The 21969-nt window shown below is 38.2% G+C and overlaps 1 protein-coding gene and 1 long non-coding RNA gene across 2 annotated transcripts in view; one reads left to right on the top strand and one right to left on the bottom strand.

Moving 5' to 3' along the window:
* The window catches only part of ST8SIA4 (ST8 alpha-N-acetyl-neuraminide alpha-2,8-sialyltransferase 4), a 103431-nt gene extending 87794 nt beyond the window's left edge, over positions 1-15637 (bottom strand). The window contains 4 exon segments of the mRNA XM_030325622.1: positions 8229-8360; positions 15195-15385; positions 15387-15473; positions 15475-15637. Coding sequence (XP_030181482.1) covers positions 8229-8360; positions 15195-15385; positions 15387-15473; positions 15475-15594 — 530 coding nt within the window. The 5' untranslated portion in view covers positions 15595-15637.
* On the top strand, positions 864-14518 carry LOC115520888. The gene is made up of 3 exons (XR_003970893.1): positions 864-954; positions 11924-11930; positions 14508-14518. It is a non-coding gene; the product is annotated as an uncharacterized LOC115520888 (long non-coding RNA).
* Positions 15638-21969: the final 6332 nt, after the last annotated feature.

Genomic DNA, 21969 nt, shown 5'->3' on the forward strand with positions numbered 1-21969 from the left:
TTAGTGATCTTCCTTGCTATCTTGCTTTTAGTATTTGAATTTTCTAAGTTTTGCTCAGGCATAAGAATCCTCAGCTAAAACATTTCCAAGTTTACAAACCCAAGTGCAGATGGGTTTGGTCATGTGAGTTAGTTTTCTTACATGGGATACGGGTGGATCATGTGCGTGGCTATACAAGAGAGAAATAAAATCTCAACTTGTTTGATCCACTGTATTTTAAGGTTTCTCTTTTGTATTATGGAAGCTTAGCCTATTCCATACCAAATAAAGAAATTTATAACAGATTCAAAGGTGCTGTATAAACAAATATGTATATGCTAAGTTAGACGATAAAAAAAATAAAGGTATAGCTGGCTTTTGATATAATCAAAACTCTTATCTGCGGTAACCTGGGAGTTATATCCTATATCTAATAAGCCTGTTGCTCTTGGAAAAATGGTTAAAAAGTGTTTCATGTTGTTTTATGTTGGTTGCTCCTTTTAGCAAGGCACTAAGACAAAGTCAGCCAAGTGGCAAGCTGAGATGGAAATGGCAATGACCTGTATGTAAACTGTGTGAGTTTGGTAATTGGGACCTCCAAAATGTCTCAAATACCCCAATTATCAAAAGACACAACTATAAATCAGAGCCATCCCAGGAGCAAGAGTCATTGCCTTCCCACCAAATTTATAGATTCAAATGACTTGGGAGGGAAATTGAGGGAAAGGATGGTGAAGCTAGAATAATTAGAGGAGAGTCAGAGGCTGAACTGTTCAGAAGAAATCTCTGGGTGTGGTTATTTATACAAGGAATTAACTATAAGGAAATGGCCCAGGAGTCTAGTATGTTTTTGAGGGAATTATATTTCTAAAGAAATGATAAGCCTGCCTACAGACATCTGAGATCACTTAATCCTCAAGCTACCAAACATATACCAGCCAGAAGCAATCTGAGAAACTCTCTCCAAGATTGGAAGTTGGATATAATTTACTGAAGTGCTCTTATTATAAGCTTGTATTCTCAGAGTGCTAAAAACAATGCCATTATTATAACATTTAAGATATGAGAGACATGTTTTTCTTTAGTGCTGTTACGGTTTAAACTCTAACACATTTGTAAATTTTATTACTGAGCACAATGTGACCTCCTCCCACTACTCAACCAAAAGGGCAATTCTCCGTATCACACAAGCCAGAAGCATGAATAGCAAGGAGGGATGAAAAATAACTAACTCAAATCTTCCTTTTTGTTTTACTTTGGCTTGCTTTAAATGGGTGTCAGTTTAATGTCTTATTAGAAAACCAGTTGACTGAAAACTTTGGCCAGGTTTGATACACAAGGGATATAACCATTAATTCTCTGGAAAAGAAAATATTTTTTGAATTTTTGCTCCAATCAGAATATCAGGTTCATAATTAGAATTTATACAGGAAAAACCTTTATAAATGCCCTATAAATGAAATTTAAAAATTAATAAAAATGCTATCAAGCACCATAACAGTTCATCTTAACTAAGTACAGATTATATGTGAAGACAATTGCTAGTGAAATCAGCAACTATAGGGTATATGAATTACAGAAAATTAAGAAGTCTTTCATTATGTTAAGAACATATAATTCTTCACAAAAGTTAACTATCACCAAGAACAGCAATCCATAGAAACTTTTGTACATACTTACTGACATTTGTTTGTTTGGAGAAAAGTTTTAGTAATGCCTGACACCTGTATTTCAAAAAAAAATTCTCATTTCCTGTGAAAATGACAAGGCTGGCTCTAAAATAAAAACTGCACGGATGTGGTCAAATCACCAAAGTAGATTATCATTTTCCTTTGAACATAATTTAAAGGGCTTGTTGTAGATATTTGAAGATGTAACTCACAAGTGGTGAAGTGTTTGCAAATGTGAGGTAAATAGACCAGAGAACAAGATTTGAAAGAAGACTCTTTAACTGGGAAATCCAAAAAGCAAAATCCCTTTACTCAAGAAAAAAGTAACCACTTACGTTCTTGTCAACTGATGGGGACTTTCCAATTAACAGCACCGTTGCTGTGTTATAGAGACTTCGCAGAAAAATGTTTTATTCTTTATTTTTTTTTCAGGGCACAAAGCTACTGTATTTGGACACAGTTTGCTACATACACAGAAAAGCTCAATACGCGTTTCCAGCCAGCCCAACCCCGAGCACTGCAAAATATTTTAAACACAGGTCTTTTACATTCCTCAGTATAATAGAACATCTTTAATTTGTTCACTCTTAGGGCAAATTGATATTAAAAACAAACAATAAGAGTTCAGAGAAATTTCAAAAGATAACACATTGTCTAACACTTGAGATACATGACATAATTATTAAATGCAGATAATACTATGTGTTCTTCCAATGCTCTTGTATAGGCGAACAATTGTTTATTTTGTTAGTATAGTATTTGTCTTTTTATTCATTTTATTTTTTTTTAATGTTTATTTATTTATTTTCTTTTTCTTAATGTTTATTTATTTTTGAGAGAGAGAGAGAGGGAGAGGGAGGAAGTGAGGGGCAGAGAGAGAATCTGAAGCAGGCTCTGTGCTGTCAGTACAGACCCTGACGGGGAGGCTGAAAACCATGAATTGCGAGATGTGACCTGAGCCAAAGTACAATCGGAGCCAAAGTACAACACTTAACAGACTGAGTTACCCAGGCGCCCCATGTTTACTTATTTATTTTGAAAGAGAGAGACAGAGCATGAACACAAGGCACAGAGAGAGAGAGGGAAGACAGAATCCCAAGCAGGCTCCATGCTAACAGCACAGAGCCCAATGTGGGGATCGAACTCACTAACCGTGAGATCATGAACCAACCCAAAATCAAGAGTGGGAGGTAAACGACTGAGCCACCCAGGTAGCCTTATTTGCTTTTTTTAAACTGGAAAAAGGGGGAAAGGAAACCTTGAATGTCTGCAGTATGTCCTTTTTCTAATATTGAACTAAACTTTTCTATTTTAGGGCTTACATCTATGCATGGAACATTATTTTAGCTCAGACTCCTGGTGTAGGATCCAAGAAAAATTGAAAATAATTATTATGAGTGAATAATATTGTGACTTCAAAGCTTAATAACTTTTTTTTTTTTTTTTTTGCAAACAGTATGGAAAGGTTATGTTTTTCTCCCTAGCAAGCTATAGGCATTTTTTTTTTTTTAGATTATAGATGTAATGGACTATAAAAAGTTCTGTAGATTTGCTAAATCTAGTTGTTATTCAGACTGTAAATCTCTGAAGAAAAAGAAAAAAAAAACTAATGCCTAAGTATAATTAACTAAATGCCATTGGAAACATGAAAAATTCTTATGCTGAACTGAAACAACACTTTATCACCAAGAACATACATGCTTTTGCTCAGATAATTGACATGCATGAAAACAGCAGATTCAACAAAATGATTTCAGCATGAGAGAGACAAATTATTCGTAATACATTTTCTTAATATGTGGTCAAGTTATTACCAGATACTTAAAGCAAGGGGTCATGTTTTCTGTGTGTGACTGAAAAGAGCAACAACAGAAAAGATTCCTGACAGGTCTTCAACTGTCGTTTTGTGGCCATAATGTAACTTTTGAAGCAAAAACCTAAATTCAGTAACTGTTTTGATGATAAAGATAACTGAAGGAGTCTGAAAATATGTTTCACTTTCAGTGAGACTAAAAATCTTAGTCATAAAGATTATGTTTTGTTAGGCAATCCTGGGTTAAACTGAAAGACTGGTTGAGACTGTTAAACTGACAGGAATAGATTCTATACAGAAACTTTTCAACTGAATTTTCAACTAGAACTTCCCTTTCAACAACACACATCACTTGAAATAGCAGCTGCAGAGTTCCAGAGAGTTAATTTACTAAACATTGTTTTCACTTGTGTAATGTTAAATATAGCTAACCTATCACCAGGTGCCACTCTTTCTTCTCTGTAGGTTTCTTGTCAACAACAAGCATACGTGCTGTGGCAACTAAAATTTAATCTAAATGACACTGTTGACTCCATCAGAGAGTATTGGTAAGACAAATCTTACAGCTGGAACGCATCACAAGTTGAGAAGCAAATTAGGTTATAAAAAGAATCAGTTTTTGTAAACTTTTGACTTTAACCAAAAATCACTGAATTGAATCAATTGTTACTAATGTGGTTTATTAAAAAAATTAAAAGGTTTAAGAAATGCCAAGTGTTTCATTATGCCTACAAAAATGCAGAGAGAACACACAAATTTTTGTCTCAAAGATTATTTTCACAAGGCAATGTTTTTCAAAGCACTGAAAGAACATAATTAGCTTGTTATAGGACTTCTGAGCTTAGGGTCCCAACTGATACAGAAAGATATTCTAGCATCAAAGAAAAATCCTCCACAGCCAGGCAAAATTGTCTCAAAATACTTGAAGAAAAGCATTTTTTTAGCTTAATTTACACCTCAGATGGTCATTTGATTATTTGGCACAGCATTTAGCAACATGGATGAATAATATATTTTATTATTTTGGAGCAAAGAACCCTCCACTATGTGTATTCCATAAAGACTACATTTTTAGTATGAAAATAGAGCCCCCCCCCCCAAATTGTTTTCATAATAAGAGATCTGGTACCAGTTGGACAGAACTAGCTTTGAAGTTTGAGCAACAAACAAGCTGTGTGACCCAAAATGCGCTCCTCTGGTTACTTACTGAACAAAGTATGTAGAAGAATTTTATGTGGACTTTGCTCTAAAGTAAATGAATGCATGCAACAGTGAATTATTTTTGATAGGTAAGCATATATAAATGTGCAATTATGTTTAGTTAACCTGCAAGCTTGACCTTTTTAAAAACTTTGATGTATGACAATGCTAAGAGTTGAAAATATTATTTCAAACTAATCATGATGTTTTTAATCTTTCCCGATAAGTTGCTGACCTCGTACCTCTCTATATGTCCACATTTGGTATTGTAATTCTTTAAGTTTCTATTTAACCTATGAAAAATGAGGGGAAAAAAAAAAACAACCCAAAGATGTAAAAAAAAGTCAAGTCATCAGTGTCAGACACGATCAAATAATCTCTCAGTACAATGTTTATGGATTTACTCACAAACACCTGATGTATCCTAAATGTATCATTTCTTGGCTTACACTAACAAAGAACAAACAACTACCAATGAAATCAAGTCCTTAACCAAAGTAATTATTTTAATTGTGAAATTAGCTGTGGAATGTATAAACTCTTCTAAATATTGATGAATTTTCAAAGTACAATGAAGGTGGAGCCATCTCTCTTAGAAAACTCCCCAGAGGTACAGTTGTTTGATGAACACATATAAATCAATTCTTGATGTGCTTATGAAAGTAGCAGAATATATATATATATGGCTGGAAAAATTAGTAATAAGAAAGAAAATCATGTCTACTAATGTAGGGAAAAACAATTTATCTTTAGTGACTGCTTCACATGTTAATGCAAATAGATAATTTATTAGGAATGTCACAAGAGCATTATAAATGTAATGAGATTTTTAAAGTTAGAAAGATTTGTAAGCATGGTTTAATCATGTAAGATCAAAAATGATTAGTTGTAATATCCTAATCAAAACTTCAAAGTAGAATTTTAAAAACACTTGTAAAATATGTCCATACCCACTCACATACACCAAGTAATATGGTTCTTCATAAATGTTACACATGCAGGGAAGAAATAAAGAAATTTAATAATCCAAAATAGTTTATGGTTAGTTTCTTGTACAACTTAAGAGAAACAAAAACTCAGCTAACAATCAGACATTTTCATAGTCTGAATTTTTTATTACAGGTGTCAAACTGATTAATACTCACTAGTTACTACTACTATAGGCAATTATAATTTTTATGAACTGTTTGCATGTTGTACAATAATGGTTTTACAGATTATTTCCTTGTAAGGAAGTGACAACTTTGTATGTATTATGCAATATTTTCTCAATGTTTTATTGTTTACTTCTTTATCTGTTACGGAGAATCATATGAAAAGAGTACTAACATTTCATACATATTATCATCTGTTATAACTGAAAACAGATTAATCACCTTCAAAGATATGAACACAATCTTCATTAAACTGTAAAATTATAATAATGAATTTCTTCAATTTATGGTTAATACCCTTAGTTTGAATATCTTAAAAATGGCAAAATGTATCTCTGTATCCTCATGGGGATCTATAGTATTCATTTTTGTATAGATACTAGAAAGGCATGGCCACATATATTAATTAAACTATTGCTAATTACTTACTGAATTTACTTATTAGACTTTACCTTATCTGATATGTTATTTAGCATACTTAGATACATTAAACTATTAAAATTTCTTATTTTACTTTACTTTCTTCCACTACTTTTCTTTACTTGATCTGTATACCCTTACCTAATTGGCCCCCTTCTTGCCCAATCTTTCAGTTTGAGAGTTCTTTTTGAGACACGTATAGATTAAATATTTCCTTTTTAAATCACCCATATATTTCTGTTTTCCCAATCTACTTCCAAGAAGTAGTAATCCTTATTCTGTTCTAAACTAAAACACACCTGTATTCATGACCCTATGTAGTCCCATATTCTGTTGCTTTTTCCTCATATAGTTATCTCTTTCAGGGTTTTTAATTTAAATGTGTGTATAGGGGTGTGAGATAGTGAGGAAGATACTAGATATGTATCAATAAAGAAATGAACCCCAGGTGTAAAAATGTTGGAACTGCAGAGATCATGGCTACAGTCGGCCTCAGATAACTAGTTCTCAGGAGGAATACAGGCCCAGAGTCATCCAATTTTTCCTTTTCTCAAGAGTATACGAAAATCTGTGCTTTTATAAGGAATCTCCTAATTTTAATATTGGTTTTGAGGGTTTTTATTTATACAGTTGAAATAAATCTTGCTTGCTGACCATATTCTACCCAGAAGACACCAATTTATAAACTGTCATCAGATTCTACTCATCTCCTCATTCTTATCCTCTGCCCACAAATATACAAAACTTCCCCTAAACTAAAAGCAACCAAGCATACACTATTTGATATTGCCGTGATTTAATTTCTGTTTCCCTCTCCTTATACTTCCAAAGCTTCAAGCAAAGTAGTCTAATGATCCTACATTTCCCTGGCACCCATCTTTTAAACAAATTTCCAGACAATCTTCCAAGTATATTTCAACATGTAGTGTCTTTGCTACAACTCATTTTAAGAATTGTTATGCATACTCTACAGATGAGTGTAGTAGACTCTTCCTTCAAGTTGGTCATAATCTATATTATATGTTGGTATGATCCAAGAAGCAAGTAGATAGAAACCCAACAAACAGATCAATGGCTTATCCTCTTAACCACTAACCTAGTCTTACAAAATCTGTGCAGGAATATCCAATCATTGAATAATCAGCATTTTGCCAATATAAAAATGCAATTATTTTATCATGTAAAGGATATTTCTTTGAAACTTTTAAAACAAGTTTGACTTAATGAAATGCTCTGATTTAAACATACCAACCAATATAGCTATGTAGTTGTAAAGAAACATGATCTGCTTGCTTCCTCCATGCTTAGGAAGGTCTGGCCCTAAACTTCTTATTAGTTATAGGATTATACTAGAAGAAAATAAGATATAATAGATATATGCAGGCACTGAGATTGATTTCATGAGCTTGTTTCAGGTAAAATGCCAAAATCTTATAAAGAATAAAGAATAAACCAGTACTCTAGAAAATGTACTTTCTGACTTTTGCCAATTTAGGATATAATCATTGAGACTCTTATTACAGGGGCTCACATAGAAATATCTATTCATAGGGTAAAGCAAATTTACTTATAATAGTCAGCAAAATAGGAATTGAATAGGCTGTCCTTTCATCCAGTGTGCAAAAACACAAGATAGGGAAAAACTTATAAGGAAGTTAAAGGTAGGTTTCAAAATATATGTCCACCCTGACTAATAGAATAAAAAAAAGAAAAGCCTATTAAATATTAGTATTCTGTTGAATATTTTATTCCATTAGAATAGAGACAGTATATTCAAAACTCACACATTCATCCTTAAATTTCTGACTGCATAATGATTTCAGTTTTATGGCTTCATATCCTTCATTGATCAACATTAAGTAGAGCTGGTTCACTCTTTTATTAAAGTATTCATACTTAAACTATAAATCAAGCATTCAATATAAGTTTGCCAAGCCCAATGTATTCAAGAACATGATGTGAAATTTATTATGGCTTATTAAAGAAACCCACCTTATTTCCAGCACCAAAGAGGAATTGATTTTCCAACCTTCTACAGAGTGCTGGAAGATTGAAGAGCCAGCCTTTCGAATGATTTTATCAGAACTATTGACAAGTGATCGACTCAAACACAGTTCACCATCTCTGAAACAAAACAAAAATGCCAGTTATGTGAAAGTAAGAAACATTTTATCTAAGCAGCATAATACATAATTTGACTTAGATTACTGGTAACAAATTGTCGATACAACTTTTTTCTACATGTTAGAAATATGACATTGCTGAATGGTACTACAAGAATTAAGAGAATATGACTTTATCAGGGTAATCATTTACACTTATTCTTTTTGAAATAAAAACAGTTTGCCTATAAAGGCTTTTGTGGTGTTTAAAGAAAAAAAAATTGTTTTAAACTCTGTCACCCCTCCCTGTTGTGTTTAGACAATAGAAACAGGAAGTTTGGCCAATTCTCCTGCATCTGTATAATTGTGACTCTCAAGATTGTAATTTTGTTTCCACAGAAGGCATATAGACACAATGGAAAGAAATTTTTTTTGGAGTAAGAAGACCTTGGAATACCAGGTGATCTGGACATGTTGGTGATTCTTTCACTTGCTAGCCTATATGTCCTTGGACAATATTCTCTTTCTAGGCCACAGCGGCCTTGCTTGATCTTGAAAACTGCAATAACATTATCTAATATGCAATGAATTTGTGACAGTGGGAGTCTGTATGTGAAAGTAATTTATAAAGCATTATTGACGTGCTAATTTCTAAAATTACATTGAGTCTCAAATCATCTCAACAATGAGACACTTTCCTGATAATTGTTGGTGGTAGGGAGACAGGGATTATAATAAGGAGAAAGAAAACTTATTCACTAGCCATTTTTACTGATACTTTCTATTACATTATACACACACGTACACACACACACACACACACACACACACACACACAAAACAACTGTGCTACCCCTTTCGGTCAATATTGTCAGGCAAGTACATAATGTGGCACGGTAGGTGCTGGTGGTAGTGCTGATAGTGACAGATACCCGTGATAGTATTTGTGTCATTAGAACAGTTGAAACAGAACCAGTTTATTGTTCAAAGACTATTTTCATGGCACTTTATAGCTAGCTATAAACTGAGACTCAGAGAAACAAAATGCTACCTGTTTATTGTATAGCCCTTTCAGTATCTGCATTCATTTCTTTACATGTTACCTTTTACTTTTTTTTTAAATCTCAAAAATATAGTTAAAAAGGCGATTATTTGTTCAGTCAAGAAGTCTAAATCTGTATTTATTAGTAGGCAATCCTCTCCTACTATCAATGGAAACATTGCCTGTGTAACAGCTGTTAGATGAATTCTGTAATTAGAGGCTTATAGTTTGGTATTTCGGTTTGCATTCTTTTTTAAACATGTAGTTCCAGTCTGAAGTAACTCAAAGTATCACATGCAACTACTCCCTGTGAAATTTAGAATTCTATAAAAATCAATATTTTAAACTATGCTGCTGATGAAAATGATGCACTTGCATGCCTATTCATGGCTAACAATAATCATTTTATAGAGGTCATTTAAGATACTAGGAAATAGGGGCGCCTGGGTGGTGCAGTTGGTTAAGCGTCCGACTTCAGCCAGGTTACGATCTCGCGGTCTGTGAGTTCGAGCCCCACGTCAGGCTCTGGGCTGATGGCTCAGAGCCTGGAGCCTATTTCCGATTCTGTGTCTCCCTCTCTCTCTGCCCCTCTCCCGTTCATGCTCTCTCTCTGTCCCCCAAAAAATAAATAAACGTTGAAAAAAATATTTAAAAAAAAGATACTAGGAAATAGGGGTGACTGGGTGGCTTAGCTGGTTAAGCATCTGAGTCTTTTGGCTCAGGTCATAATCTCACAGTTCGTGGGATTAAGTCCGCATTGGCCTCTGTGCTGATGGTGTGGAGCTGCTTGGGATTCTCTATCTTTGCCCCTCCCCCTCTTGCTCTCTGTCTCTCTCAAAATAAATAAATAAACTTTAAAAAAATTTAAAAAGATGCTAGGAAACATGGGGTGCAATTTACTACTCAAAGGCCCAGAAGTCAATTTTTATGTTACATGTTTAATGATAATAACTGTATTTGAATGAGAATATGGATATATACAGAAGTTAACCTTCACACTTTAGGAACTATACCTTCAAGAATATGGGCACAAACTCTCACCATTTTTAAGGCTAGGGATTTTTTGCCACTCTTCCTCTCATTAACTGGCTTGTTAATATCATCTTTTTCTAACCAGAGATTGCTATAATTATAACAATTGTTTTTACCCCCAATAAACCTTCATAGGAGAAGTAAAAATATATAAATGGGTAGGCATTTTTAAATATCTGTGGAAGATTGTTTCATTGACATGTAGCTAAAGGTACATTTTGCATGGCAAAATAATTGCTGTGATGTACTAGTTGTATGGAGTCTTTTTCAGAACCTGTAGGATTAAAAAAAAGTAATTTAAAAGTTTAAATCAGTTTTATACTAATGAAATATAACCACATTGCTCTGCTCTTTGAATAGTTTTCATTGAACTGGTGATAAGCCAAAATTCAGCTTTATTCCTGGAAAGAACTTTAAATGAAAATAGCTACAACCAGTCCCACTTCTTCTTGAGGTCGATGGAATTTCTGTGTAAGAAGCCTAGGCTTAGTGCAATCTGAGGCTCTGGAGCAAATCTCTTTGTACAAAGTTAGATGGGTCCCAAGGGATGTTTCATTTGTGACCTTGGTAGTATTCTGTCTTAAAAAGGCTTTTCCTTCAATGCAAGGCATGAAGGATGTTGCTACCCTCTACTAGTGTTTCATTCCAGATCAAACATGATTACTAAACAGCACACTGATAATATCTTTTGCATAGGGCTATGTTCAGGAAGATTCAACATATACCTCTAAAGAGAAAAATCACAAAACACGTTAAGGAAACAATGCAGCATAAAGCAACAGATATTATAAGGTATTCCTGCTTATACTGAGCTAAGAAAAACCTACTTACAAGATTGTCTATATGAAAGTAGTAACGGAAACTGATCATTAGTTATGTCACCAGTTTTTACAAATATTTTTCTCTTCAAAATATGAGTTGCCAGGCATCACTACAACTTATTCTATTAACTCTGCAGTATATGACAAATACGATTAATTTTTTTGTTTTTTGAGATTAGGTCCCAAAAGACCTTCATTCAACCCTACTGAAAAGTCCTCATAACTTGGCTTTGGAGTAAATGTGCTCCCCACAGATTAGGTTAAATTTCCTTCTTAATACAAAATTATAAAAGTCATTCAAAAGAAAAGAACTTACACAAAAGTAAGCCTGAATAAAAACAGCAGGCAATTTTGTGTTTTCATTCCCTAAGCATCAAACAACTAAAAATAAAGATGAGATGTACTACCTTACCTACTGCTTAAGGTTTTAGTAGAATTCCAAATAAAACACGTAAAGTGCAGATTCTGGGTTTCTTGGTTTATTAGTGTGTTCTACCCTAGAACTAACTGGAACCAACTTTGCTGACAATGGTAATATTCTATGAATGCTTATTTCCACTGTCAATATTATCATGTTTCATTATTAATATGGGTGGGCGATCATTTAGTGAGACAGTCTAACATACATGGGCCAAAAGGAAATCTCTAGATGATAAGAAAATTAAGTTAGTGTCATTTGCGGTCAACTAGGAACACAGTATGTGGAAATTTTAAGAAGTCACAATCAAAACAAGTATTTGTATGATATTAAAGTGTATGCCACTCTTTCAAATACATTATCTTATTAAATGAGCACACCCACATGTTTTTACCTGTAGGACCCTTAAGTTAACACATTTCCAATTATACCTCCAAATCACAGAAAGCAAGTGAAATCATGGGCCAATTGTGAAGTAAGTGCCATTTTTCCCATAAAAAAAAAAAAATGTCTGTCAAGAATAAACCACTTTATAGTTCCATGCCTTTTGAGTTAAACTTTACTAACTAGTCATCATACCAGGCAATTGATATGTTTGCATGAATGGTTAAATTTCCAATAATTACTTGACCTATTCTCAAAGAATTCCTTATAAAATCCATGCTTCTAGTATTCCTCTGGGGATATGAGAATGTGGATGGTAGGCAGGAAAGTTGTGCTGGTGTTCTCTTTCCTTCTGCATGGAATGTCCGCTCAATATTGTATGTAAGAACAACGCTGCGCTGACTCCAGATAGGACCTCCAGTAAGAGAGGGGGGCGTGTAATAAAGAAAAGGTCTGCCTATTGCAAATGGTAGCAGGGAAGCTAAATACGAGGGTGTTTTCTTGGTGGTGAGGGGTGGTTCCCTAAGGTACAAGGATTACGAAAGGCCCTTAATTGAATGTACTGCCCACTCTCAAAGTCACGCAGTGCCTCCCAAAGGGCAGACTGCCCGTTAACCTGACTTTTGAATATCAGTCAGGGCTCTGGGCTAAAGCTCCACTCTAGTTCACTCATCTTAAAAATAGACCCTGTAAGTGGCTTAGGTTAGAAATAGAGTCACAGAGATCATTAGATCCTTGGGTGAGTCAACTCCTCCACTAGAAGCACTGTTGGGAAGTTAAAACGAAATCATGAACTAGTTATCACAAGCTTTTCCACCGAACGTTTCATCTTGACGGAGAAGGGCAAGAGCGCTCAGCGGGACTGGCTGTGCCCGCATTCTCCCGGCAGCGCCAACTCTAGGGCGTCAGGGCAGCGGCCGCCGCGGCCGGGGCGCTGCAGGGCACTAGTGCAGGCGCGGCGCCGGCGTCCGCCTCTCAGCCCTGCCCCCGCACCGCCGTAATTGCGGGTTTTAATTAAGGAGGAGGAGTCCGGTTGCCGACTGAGCCGTAAAAGTGATTTTTTTTTTTTTTCCCCAAGAGGAGACCGGCTTCCTGCATTAAAGGCTTTCCCCTGCCTCCCCACTCATTCTTGCACCCCCGCTGCCGCTCTCGCGGAGGAGGGGAGAATACCGGTGCGTACCTCGCTTCCTGTTTGATTAACTCACGCGCTCGCCTCACGCTTTCTCGGAGCAGCAGGGGAGCGACCGCAGCTCCGCCCCAAGAGGGGGCCCGCGAAACCCAGCCGGGCTAGCCGAAGCGCGGCGCCCCTACCTGCGCCCCCTGCCCCTCGTCGGCGTCCTGTGCGGTGCCCACTGGCCGGCGGCGCCCAGGAAGGGGCCAAGGAGGAATGCTGCCCGGGAAATGTGGAGTGTCCCAGGTCGGTGATTTCCCTCGGAGGGACTCGGGGTGCGCTCCCCGATTCTGGCGGCGGTTTAGGGAGGCCCGGAGAGGGCGCCTGGGCAGCACGGGGCGCCTCTTCTCGCCTCACGCGTCCTCCCCGCTCCTGCTCGTCAGCGAGCTGAGGGCCTGAACCCTCAGAGTCCTGGCGAGGCTTGGCGGCTTTGTCTGGGCTCACGCGTCTGTTTGGAGCCCACCAGCCCGGAGGGGAACAAAGAGCCTCGACCCCCCCACGCCCAACCTCCGCCTCTCCACCTCTCCCCCGCGCGCCGTTTATCACCTTCCCTAAGACCCCTTTGTCTGCCTGGGAAGCACAAGTCTGCCCGAGATGCCCACGTCCCCGCCCAAAGTCCTGCTTTCCTGACAATTGAGCTAGGCGGCGTTTTCAACCCACCCACTCCCTATGTAAACGACCTCATATAGTTCGGCTTTTCTTCTCTTCCCCAGAATAGACCTTTTACAGATTTGTGATGCATAACGACCATCCAGCCCGTCAGCTTTCTCATTCCCTTCCAGTCCCTTTCGACTGTACTTCTGCTATCTTAGTTTCCGATCGAACAGAAGATTCTTTCTGTAAGTATAAGCCTGCATCTTGCTCACTTAAACACTCATTACTTAGGGAGGAGCAGGAATATTAAATGGAGTGCATGAAGTTTGTGTGTGTGTGTGTGTGTGTGTGTGCGCGCGCGCGTGCGTGCACCTTTTAGCAGTCCACACACACACACACACACACGCACGCACACACACGCAAAGACTCTATCTTCGTTTTAATAAATGTCAGGGAACATAAAAATCAGGCTGGCATCTCTGCCAGCGTGGAGTTTCCGATAGCGGACGCCTCCGGATAAGGGAGGATTTCCGAAACAGGACTTTGAACAGAGTTGACAACCAGGTTCACATCCTCAGAAAACGCTTCCAAGATATGTAAGCAACACAAAGTTGCAGCCACCTCCTGGGTAAACTTCAAAGAAACAGAAGCCAGGGGAAGGGAGGAAGGAAGTGTGATATTTAGAGAACTTACTCGGGTGGGGGAAGCTTCTGAACTCATTTAGACAAACTAAAGAAATAGCAGAAATATAGTCTGTGAGAATCTACAGTACCCAGTTGCTAAAACTGTAACCATGACGCCCATGCGTTTTGCCACAGAAGAGCAAATAGGGAAGAATTCTTGGTTGTACTGGAGTTTCTAATTCAAACGATACACAGATCTACCCAACGAAAAGAAGAGTAAAGAATCAGTGGAGACACCTCTCCTGCTTTCTGGGCTTTAACTTCAGTCTTTGAGGAAGCCAGGCTGTCTCCAGTATCTCCTTAGAGTGATGGGCAGAAAAAGAAGGACAGCCACATGGGAAATAAAGCCACCTCTCCTGAGTTCTGCCCAGGGATTAAAAGGACAAAGGCACACGTTCTTTGTTGACACTTCTGCAGTGACTTCTCCTTGGGCGTGCGAGCCCCCGGCGCGAACACAACTGCCACCATCACCACACAGGGCAAGTTGAACTCCTACTGAGAGCACGCCGGGGAGAAGCACACACACCTCAACAACAGCCTTTGTTATTTAATTCATGAGACTAAACGCACAAAAGCTCATTATGAACACACACACTCTCCCAACCCTCACTCTCCCGTCTATATTCACATTTCATTTATGGCTTGACTTTATTATTATTATTATTATTATTATTATTATTGTTATATCCTGAAATGAAGCTTTGCATTTACCCGATGAGTTGCGTCTCCTGGTGCTCCTCAGTTCTTGCTATTTCTTTTGTCTTATAAAAGATCAGGAGCAGACTTATCGTGCAGATCGTCCACCTCTTCCTAATGGAGCGCATCTTGGGTGCCCGGGAAAGTCCTGGTTGCCCCAGCTCCCTCACCTTCTCTTGGGATAAAGGCTCCGTTTTGGGGAGATACAGTCGCCGGGGGAAATCTGTAAAATTCGAGGAGAGTGTGGAGCCGGGATCTCAGGAGCGGGTCGCAAGGGTCCTCCGCGGCCGAGCTCCCGCTGGTCCTTGAGCGCTGCCCAGCGCTCTGCCTCCTGGTTCGCGCCAGCCCTGCCCCGGTCGCTCCGCGCCTCCTCCCTGGGGCTCAGGTTTCTTCTCAGATGAGACACCTTGTGCATCGGAGGTGGCGGCCGCTTCTGCAGCTGGGTTCGGGGGCGTCACTGGCCCTTCCCTTTTCCTAGCAGGGAAATGATGAGCAAAACCAGCCAATCACCAGACTGAGGGGGCGGAGGCTGCGGTTGCCTCGCGTTGCTGTCGGCTGCTTGGAGAGTAACGTCGCCGGCGCTGCCTGCACAGTGCCGGGAGAGGAAGCTCACAAGCTCACAGCCGTGTACACACACACACACAAACACACACACACATACCCGCGCACGCAAGCAACAGCAAGTCACACAACCCGGGGAGAACGCAGCGTGCCAGAAGGAAGTCAGGTCGCCCTCCTGGGAAACCTACGTATCAGCTCCCTGGACGAGCGCAGAGATAGTCTGTCCTTATCAGCGGGGAGAGGACACCTCAGCCGGGGACAGATTAGAGATGCATCTTGTTTGAGAGATGCTTCGTCCTAAGCAGGGCGGGGGGGGGGGGAGTGGGTTACAAGGGGGTAGCTTCATCCAAGAGCCTTTCCTAAACATACACACGCGGACACACACACGCGAACGCGCATACACACGCCCTCCCGAGAAGAGTGAATCGAGGAAGGGAGGGGGAAGGAGGAGGAGGACGTTTAGTATTCGGTGCACAGCTCGATCTGGAAAGTACCCATACACACATGAACCAATTAGCCGATCGCCCACTCAGGGTGGGTGGTGGATGACCACCCCGATTTAGGATCTTGAAGGAAACAGATGACAGAGGTGTCATTAAGCGCTTTATGGATATTTATGTGACGCTTTTTCGCTGCCATTTGGAAACTCCTCACGCAGGAGTCAAGGAAACTCCAATCCGCCTTAAACTTCACTGCGGAGAAACAGAATTTTGCGAAAAAGCAGCCACCAAGGACATCCTTTAAATGCAAGTACACCCAGACATAGGAGAAAGAAGGGGGAAAGGTAGGAGGATAGGAAGAAAGGAAAGAAGGAAGGGCACGTTCTTCCTCAAAAATTTCAGTGATGTGTGTTTAGCGTCTGATTTACATTCTCTCCTCCCTCCTACTGTTTTCCTTACTTCTGTTGTATTGTGTGGAAGGGGCACTTTGGAGTCCTAGTTAACCGTGAGTCTGAGTACTTCCTTCACTGTTCTTTGGCCTCGCCCTCACCAAGAGAGAGAAGCTTGCTGTTCTAGTTATATCCATGCCTTGGTTTGGTTTTGCCTCATGGCTAGTGGGATGGATGGGTCGGGAGGCACCCCTAGTGTGAGATCTTGCCCGGAAGCCAGGATTTACCCCATCTGTAAGAAAAGGTTCCAAGTTCTCGGCTTTCTCCTCTCCCCACCCCACGGCCTCTCTCAATTGAATCACTTGTTCCTTAGGGTTGTGCAGTGGCTCCAGCTGCCTTCCACTCTTGGCCCCTGGGGTTTATACCTCCCCAAGCCCGGACATGGTGAGGCCCACCACCAGTCCTTGGAGGGAGCTGAGCAAGAAGGGGAGTTCTGAGTTACTAGTCCCCTAGCAGCTTAAAATAACAACTATAGCAGCCAGCACCTTTGCTTAAAATTCTGAGGTACCTGCCAATGTTTGCCATTCTTCGCCTAAGGTTTAAGAAGTTAAGAGCCTCTCAGTTCTCAAGCCTCTTATTCGCAGCAGAGTGAACTAAGGGGTTGGGTCTAAAATGCTCAAAGGAGCAAGTAATTATGAGTCTTTATTGACACTACAAGTGGCCCGCCGGGAGCCTTTGGAGTTTATTGATGTCTAGGCAAATCCCGCTAGCATCTCTATCACACTGACTTCTCAACTAGCAGAAACTGCAAGAATAAAACAGCTTTTTATTTAAGTTAAAAGGGAATTGGGGCAGAGAGGGAGTGGGCAGTGCATGGTTAGGATTCTATAGGTTAATTAATTAAATTCTTTAGGTTAACATTTGGTTTCTAAACAGTAAACAAATATGTTTTGGACTCAAAACGCTCGCTGATGGGAATGGAGTAATATGCATCACTTAATAAAATTTGTCCAACATATTCTGGATCAATTAATATGGTCCAGGAAATCTGTGAGGACATGGGGACACAGTTGAATAAAATATAGCATCTAAGGAGGGAGGGAATTCATTCACTCAGAGGAGGTCAGATTGTAAAAGAATTAAGTTGCCATGTGGCACCATGGACTAATGCCAGCATTTTAAGTATCTCCTATCTGGGTAAGCTGCAGGGGAGCAGCAGATGGAGTGGTTGGGAGTGTATGGAGTTGTTGGGAGCAAGGAAAGTGAGCTTCCTGGAAGAGGGCACACATAAAGTGGGGTTTGCACATCTACTAGGGCAAGCCAGGCAGAGGGAGGATACAACACTGCAAACAAAGCAAGATTTTGTGCACTTCAGAGAATAAAATGCCAGTACTTTGGGGAACTTTGAAGTAGTTCAGTACTGTTAGAACACGGAGTGGGAAAGGAGAATAGTGACATAAGGTTTTAGTGTGATCGTAATATTCTATAGCTTCACATTATCAAACTGTCTTCTCTAATAGGGAAGTTGCAACAAGAATATCTTCAAGAGGAAAGTGTGTTTAATTTATGTACTATGCCTCAAGTTAAATTAGGGGAAACTGTTCGTTTGGCCCAAACAAAACAAAGTAAACCCACCAAGAGTGAAACAAAAGAACACAAAGAACTAGTTACTGGAACACATAAGAAAATGTAAACATTGAGAGGAGGAAAAAAAAAGAACTCTCCAGTTGTATAATGCTGCTATTTCTGTATTCATTAAGCATAACACCTTTTATATTGAGGTGAACACTTCTGAATGACTGATAATAGTTTTGGTGACACTCAAGAGATTCCTCTTTCCCATAGTTGAATAATTTTGGTTTTAGAGTGTAATTTAGTGTCATTTGTTTAATATGATTAGATTTATGAAATATACATCCATAACAATTTACCAGGTTAAAAAAAAAAAAAGACATAGGCCAACACTTAGGCCAAACTGAGGATAGTCTGATTCTTCTCAATATGCTATTAGGTACAAGAACCATAAACATAAATATTGAGTAAGAAGTCTTATCCACATAAGAGTCTTTTGGACTCAACTCCTTCCATTAGCATGCCCCATTTGATGATCCTGAGATGTTAAAGATGTTTCTAAATTTCCCTTCTATCTTTGGACTGTAAGTTCTTCAATGAAGAGAACACATTTGTCTTTATTCAGCACAATTCTGCAATTACACAGCACCTGATGAATAAATAATGCAAGTAATGGCAGCTGGTTTTAAAATGCTACTTTATCCTTTAACTTAATGTGAATCATGTTTTAATTGCTGGCTGTGCCCTCTGCTTTAGCTGGAAAGAAATGGGTAAATACATGCAGTATCATATAGTATAATAGCCTATGGCATGCTTCAATCAGATATTTTTTTAGAGTAGTTTTAGGTTTACAACACTATTGACCAGAAAGTACAGAGACTTCTCATATGCCCTCCCCTCCAAATATGCACAACTTCCTCCACTATTAACGTCCTACACCAGAGCAGTACATTTGTTAAAATCAATGAAACTACACTGACATCATTGTCATCCAGACTCCATAGTTTACATTAGAGTTCACTCTTGGTCTTGTACGTTCCACGGGCTTTTACCGATGTATTATGTATAATGACCTGTATCCACCATTACAGTATCATACAGTTTTCACTGCCCTGAAGATCCTCTGTGCCCTGGCTATTCATGCCTGCCCCCCCAGCCCCAGGAAACCACTGATTTTTACTGTGTACATAGTTTTGCCTTTTCTACAAGTCATATAGTTGGAATTATACAGAAAGCCCTTTCATATTGGTTTCATTCACTTAATGATATTCTTTAAAGATTCCTCCATATTTTTTTCATGGCTTGAAAGTTTTTTTTGTTTTTGTTTTTGTTTTTTAACAGTAAAATTCCATTGTTTGGGTATATCACAGTTTATTTACTTAAATACCTGCTGGAGGACATGTCGGCTGTTTCCAAGTTTGTGAAATCATGAATAAAGTTGCTGTAAACATCCATGTGCAGTTTGGGTAAATACCAAAGAGTACAGTTGCTGATAAGATAGATGGTAAGACTATGGTTCACTTTATAAGAAACTTGTTCTTAGTGCTGAATTGTCTTCCAACTGGCTGTACTATCTTCCATCCCACCAGCAAGGAATGAGAGTTTGTGTTTTTGTGTTGCTCAACATCTTCGCCAGCATTTAGTATTTTCAGGTTTTTTGTTTGTTTGGGTTTTTTTTTTTTTTTTTTTTTGATTTGGGGCATCCTAATAGGTATATAGTGGTATCTCATTATTGTTTTAATTTGTATTTTCTTGATGAGGTATGATGTGAAACATCTTTTCATATGTCCATTTGCCATCTGTATATATTCTTTGGTGAGATGTCTGTTCAGACCTTTTGTCCATTTTAAAATTGGGTTGTTCTTACTGCTTAATTTAAAAGTTCTTTGTATATTTTGGATAACTGTCCTTTATCACATATTTTTTTGCAAATATTTTCTTCCACTTCATGGCTTGTTTCTCATTATCTCAGCAGTGTCTTTCATAGAGAGGAAATTTTAAATTTTAATTAAGTCCATTTTATCGATGATTTCCTACATTGATCTAAAAAGTCTTCATCAGACTCAAGGTCATCTAGATTTTTTCATGTTTTATCCTCTGGAATTTTATAGTTTACCATTTTATTTTAGGCCTGTTAACTTCTGAGTTAAGTTTTGTGAAGAGTGTAGGGTATATGTCTAGATTTTTTTTTTTTTTTTTTTTTTTTTGCATGTGGATGTCTAGTTGTTTCAGCACTCTTTGCTGAAAAGACCATCTTTTCTGCACTGTGGTATCTTTGCTCCTTTCTCAAAGATCAGTTGACTATACTTGCATGTGTCTATTTCTGAGCACTCTATCTGTTGCACTGATCTATTAGTCTATACTTTCACCAGTTTCACATTGTCTTGATTATTGTAGCTATATAATAAGTTTTGAAGTCTCAAAATGTCAATCCTCTGTTTTTGTTGTCCTCTAATACTGTGAGTCTTTTCTCTCTCCAAATAAATTTTAGAATTATTCTGTCAATATCCTCAAACTAACTTGCCAGGATTTTGATTGGAATTGGATCGAATCTGGAGAGCAAGTTGGGAAGAATTGACATCTTGACAATATTGAGTCTTCCTTTCTGTGAACATGGATTATCTCTTCATTTATTTACTTCTTTCTTGGTTCATTTCTTTTTTCACTCTTTGATTCAGAATTTGACATATTTCTGAATGTTTTTTTCATCTCAAATTCCAATTATTTCTTGCTATTAGAACCCATGACATTTTAATAATGGCAATATTGGTGGATTAGTCAATAATCTCCAGAGAAACAGAACCAATAACACGTGTGTCTATACTGGGAGAAAGAGATTATTTTAAGGAATTGATCATGTGATGGTGGAGGCTGGCAATTCCCAAATCTATAGAGTAAGCTGGTAGTCTTGAGACTTGGGAAGAGGGAAAAGTTGATGCTGCAGCTAAAGTTTGAAGACATGTGAAGGCAGACATCCCTTTTGCTTGGGGAAACTCAGTCTGTTTTTTCTTAAAGCCTTCAGTTTATTGGATGAAGACCACCCATATTATGGAGGATAATCTGCTTTACTTATACTGATTTAAATGTTGCTAAAAAACAAACAAATAAACAAACAAACAAAAACACCTTCATTCATGGTAACATAAAAGATCTAGACCAGTTTTTGACCAAAAAACGAGTACCATGGGTACCATGGCCTAATCAAGTTGGTACAGAAAATCGTCACAGATGGGCTGGTTGAAGTTCTTGTTAATGATCTTAAAATACACTAAGAATTGTTCATATAAAGCCTTTTACCTATAAATCAATGATCAGGAAAAGCAAGAAGGGTATTAATGAGAAAAGTCAGCTTTTCGCCACTAGACAGCCCAATCTCTTTTATTTGGGGGGGGGGGTGATATCTAGTTTAAAGAATTATTCTAAATTAATTTATTTTGCCTATGTAAATATCCATAAAAGCTACACAGATTTTTTTCTATATGTATATTCATCAGCCTTCTGTTACTTTTGTTTTCATCCTTAATAATCAAATATAATAAGCTTACAACAGAAGGGTGACCTTGACTTTAAATGCAAGATACAGTTTTGAATCTAGTATAATTTCTGGAACAGGATAAATCCCATCATATCCATTCTCAGTTCTTCCCCATTATCTAACCCATGGTACTTTATTATCCTTTGCATTTAGTACTTGATCTCTATTTAAATGTGAATGTCCTTAGAAGATACGATTCTTAAGTACTATTAGTCAAATATTCTTTAATTTATAATAGTCATTTGCAATGTTCTGTAAAACATCTTTTAACTGCTACTAGTCAAATATACCCC

Source organism: Lynx canadensis, chromosome A1 (genome assembly GCF_007474595.2).
Source record: "Lynx canadensis isolate LIC74 chromosome A1, mLynCan4.pri.v2, whole genome shotgun sequence".
NCBI lineage: Eukaryota > Metazoa > Chordata > Mammalia > Carnivora > Felidae > Lynx > Lynx canadensis.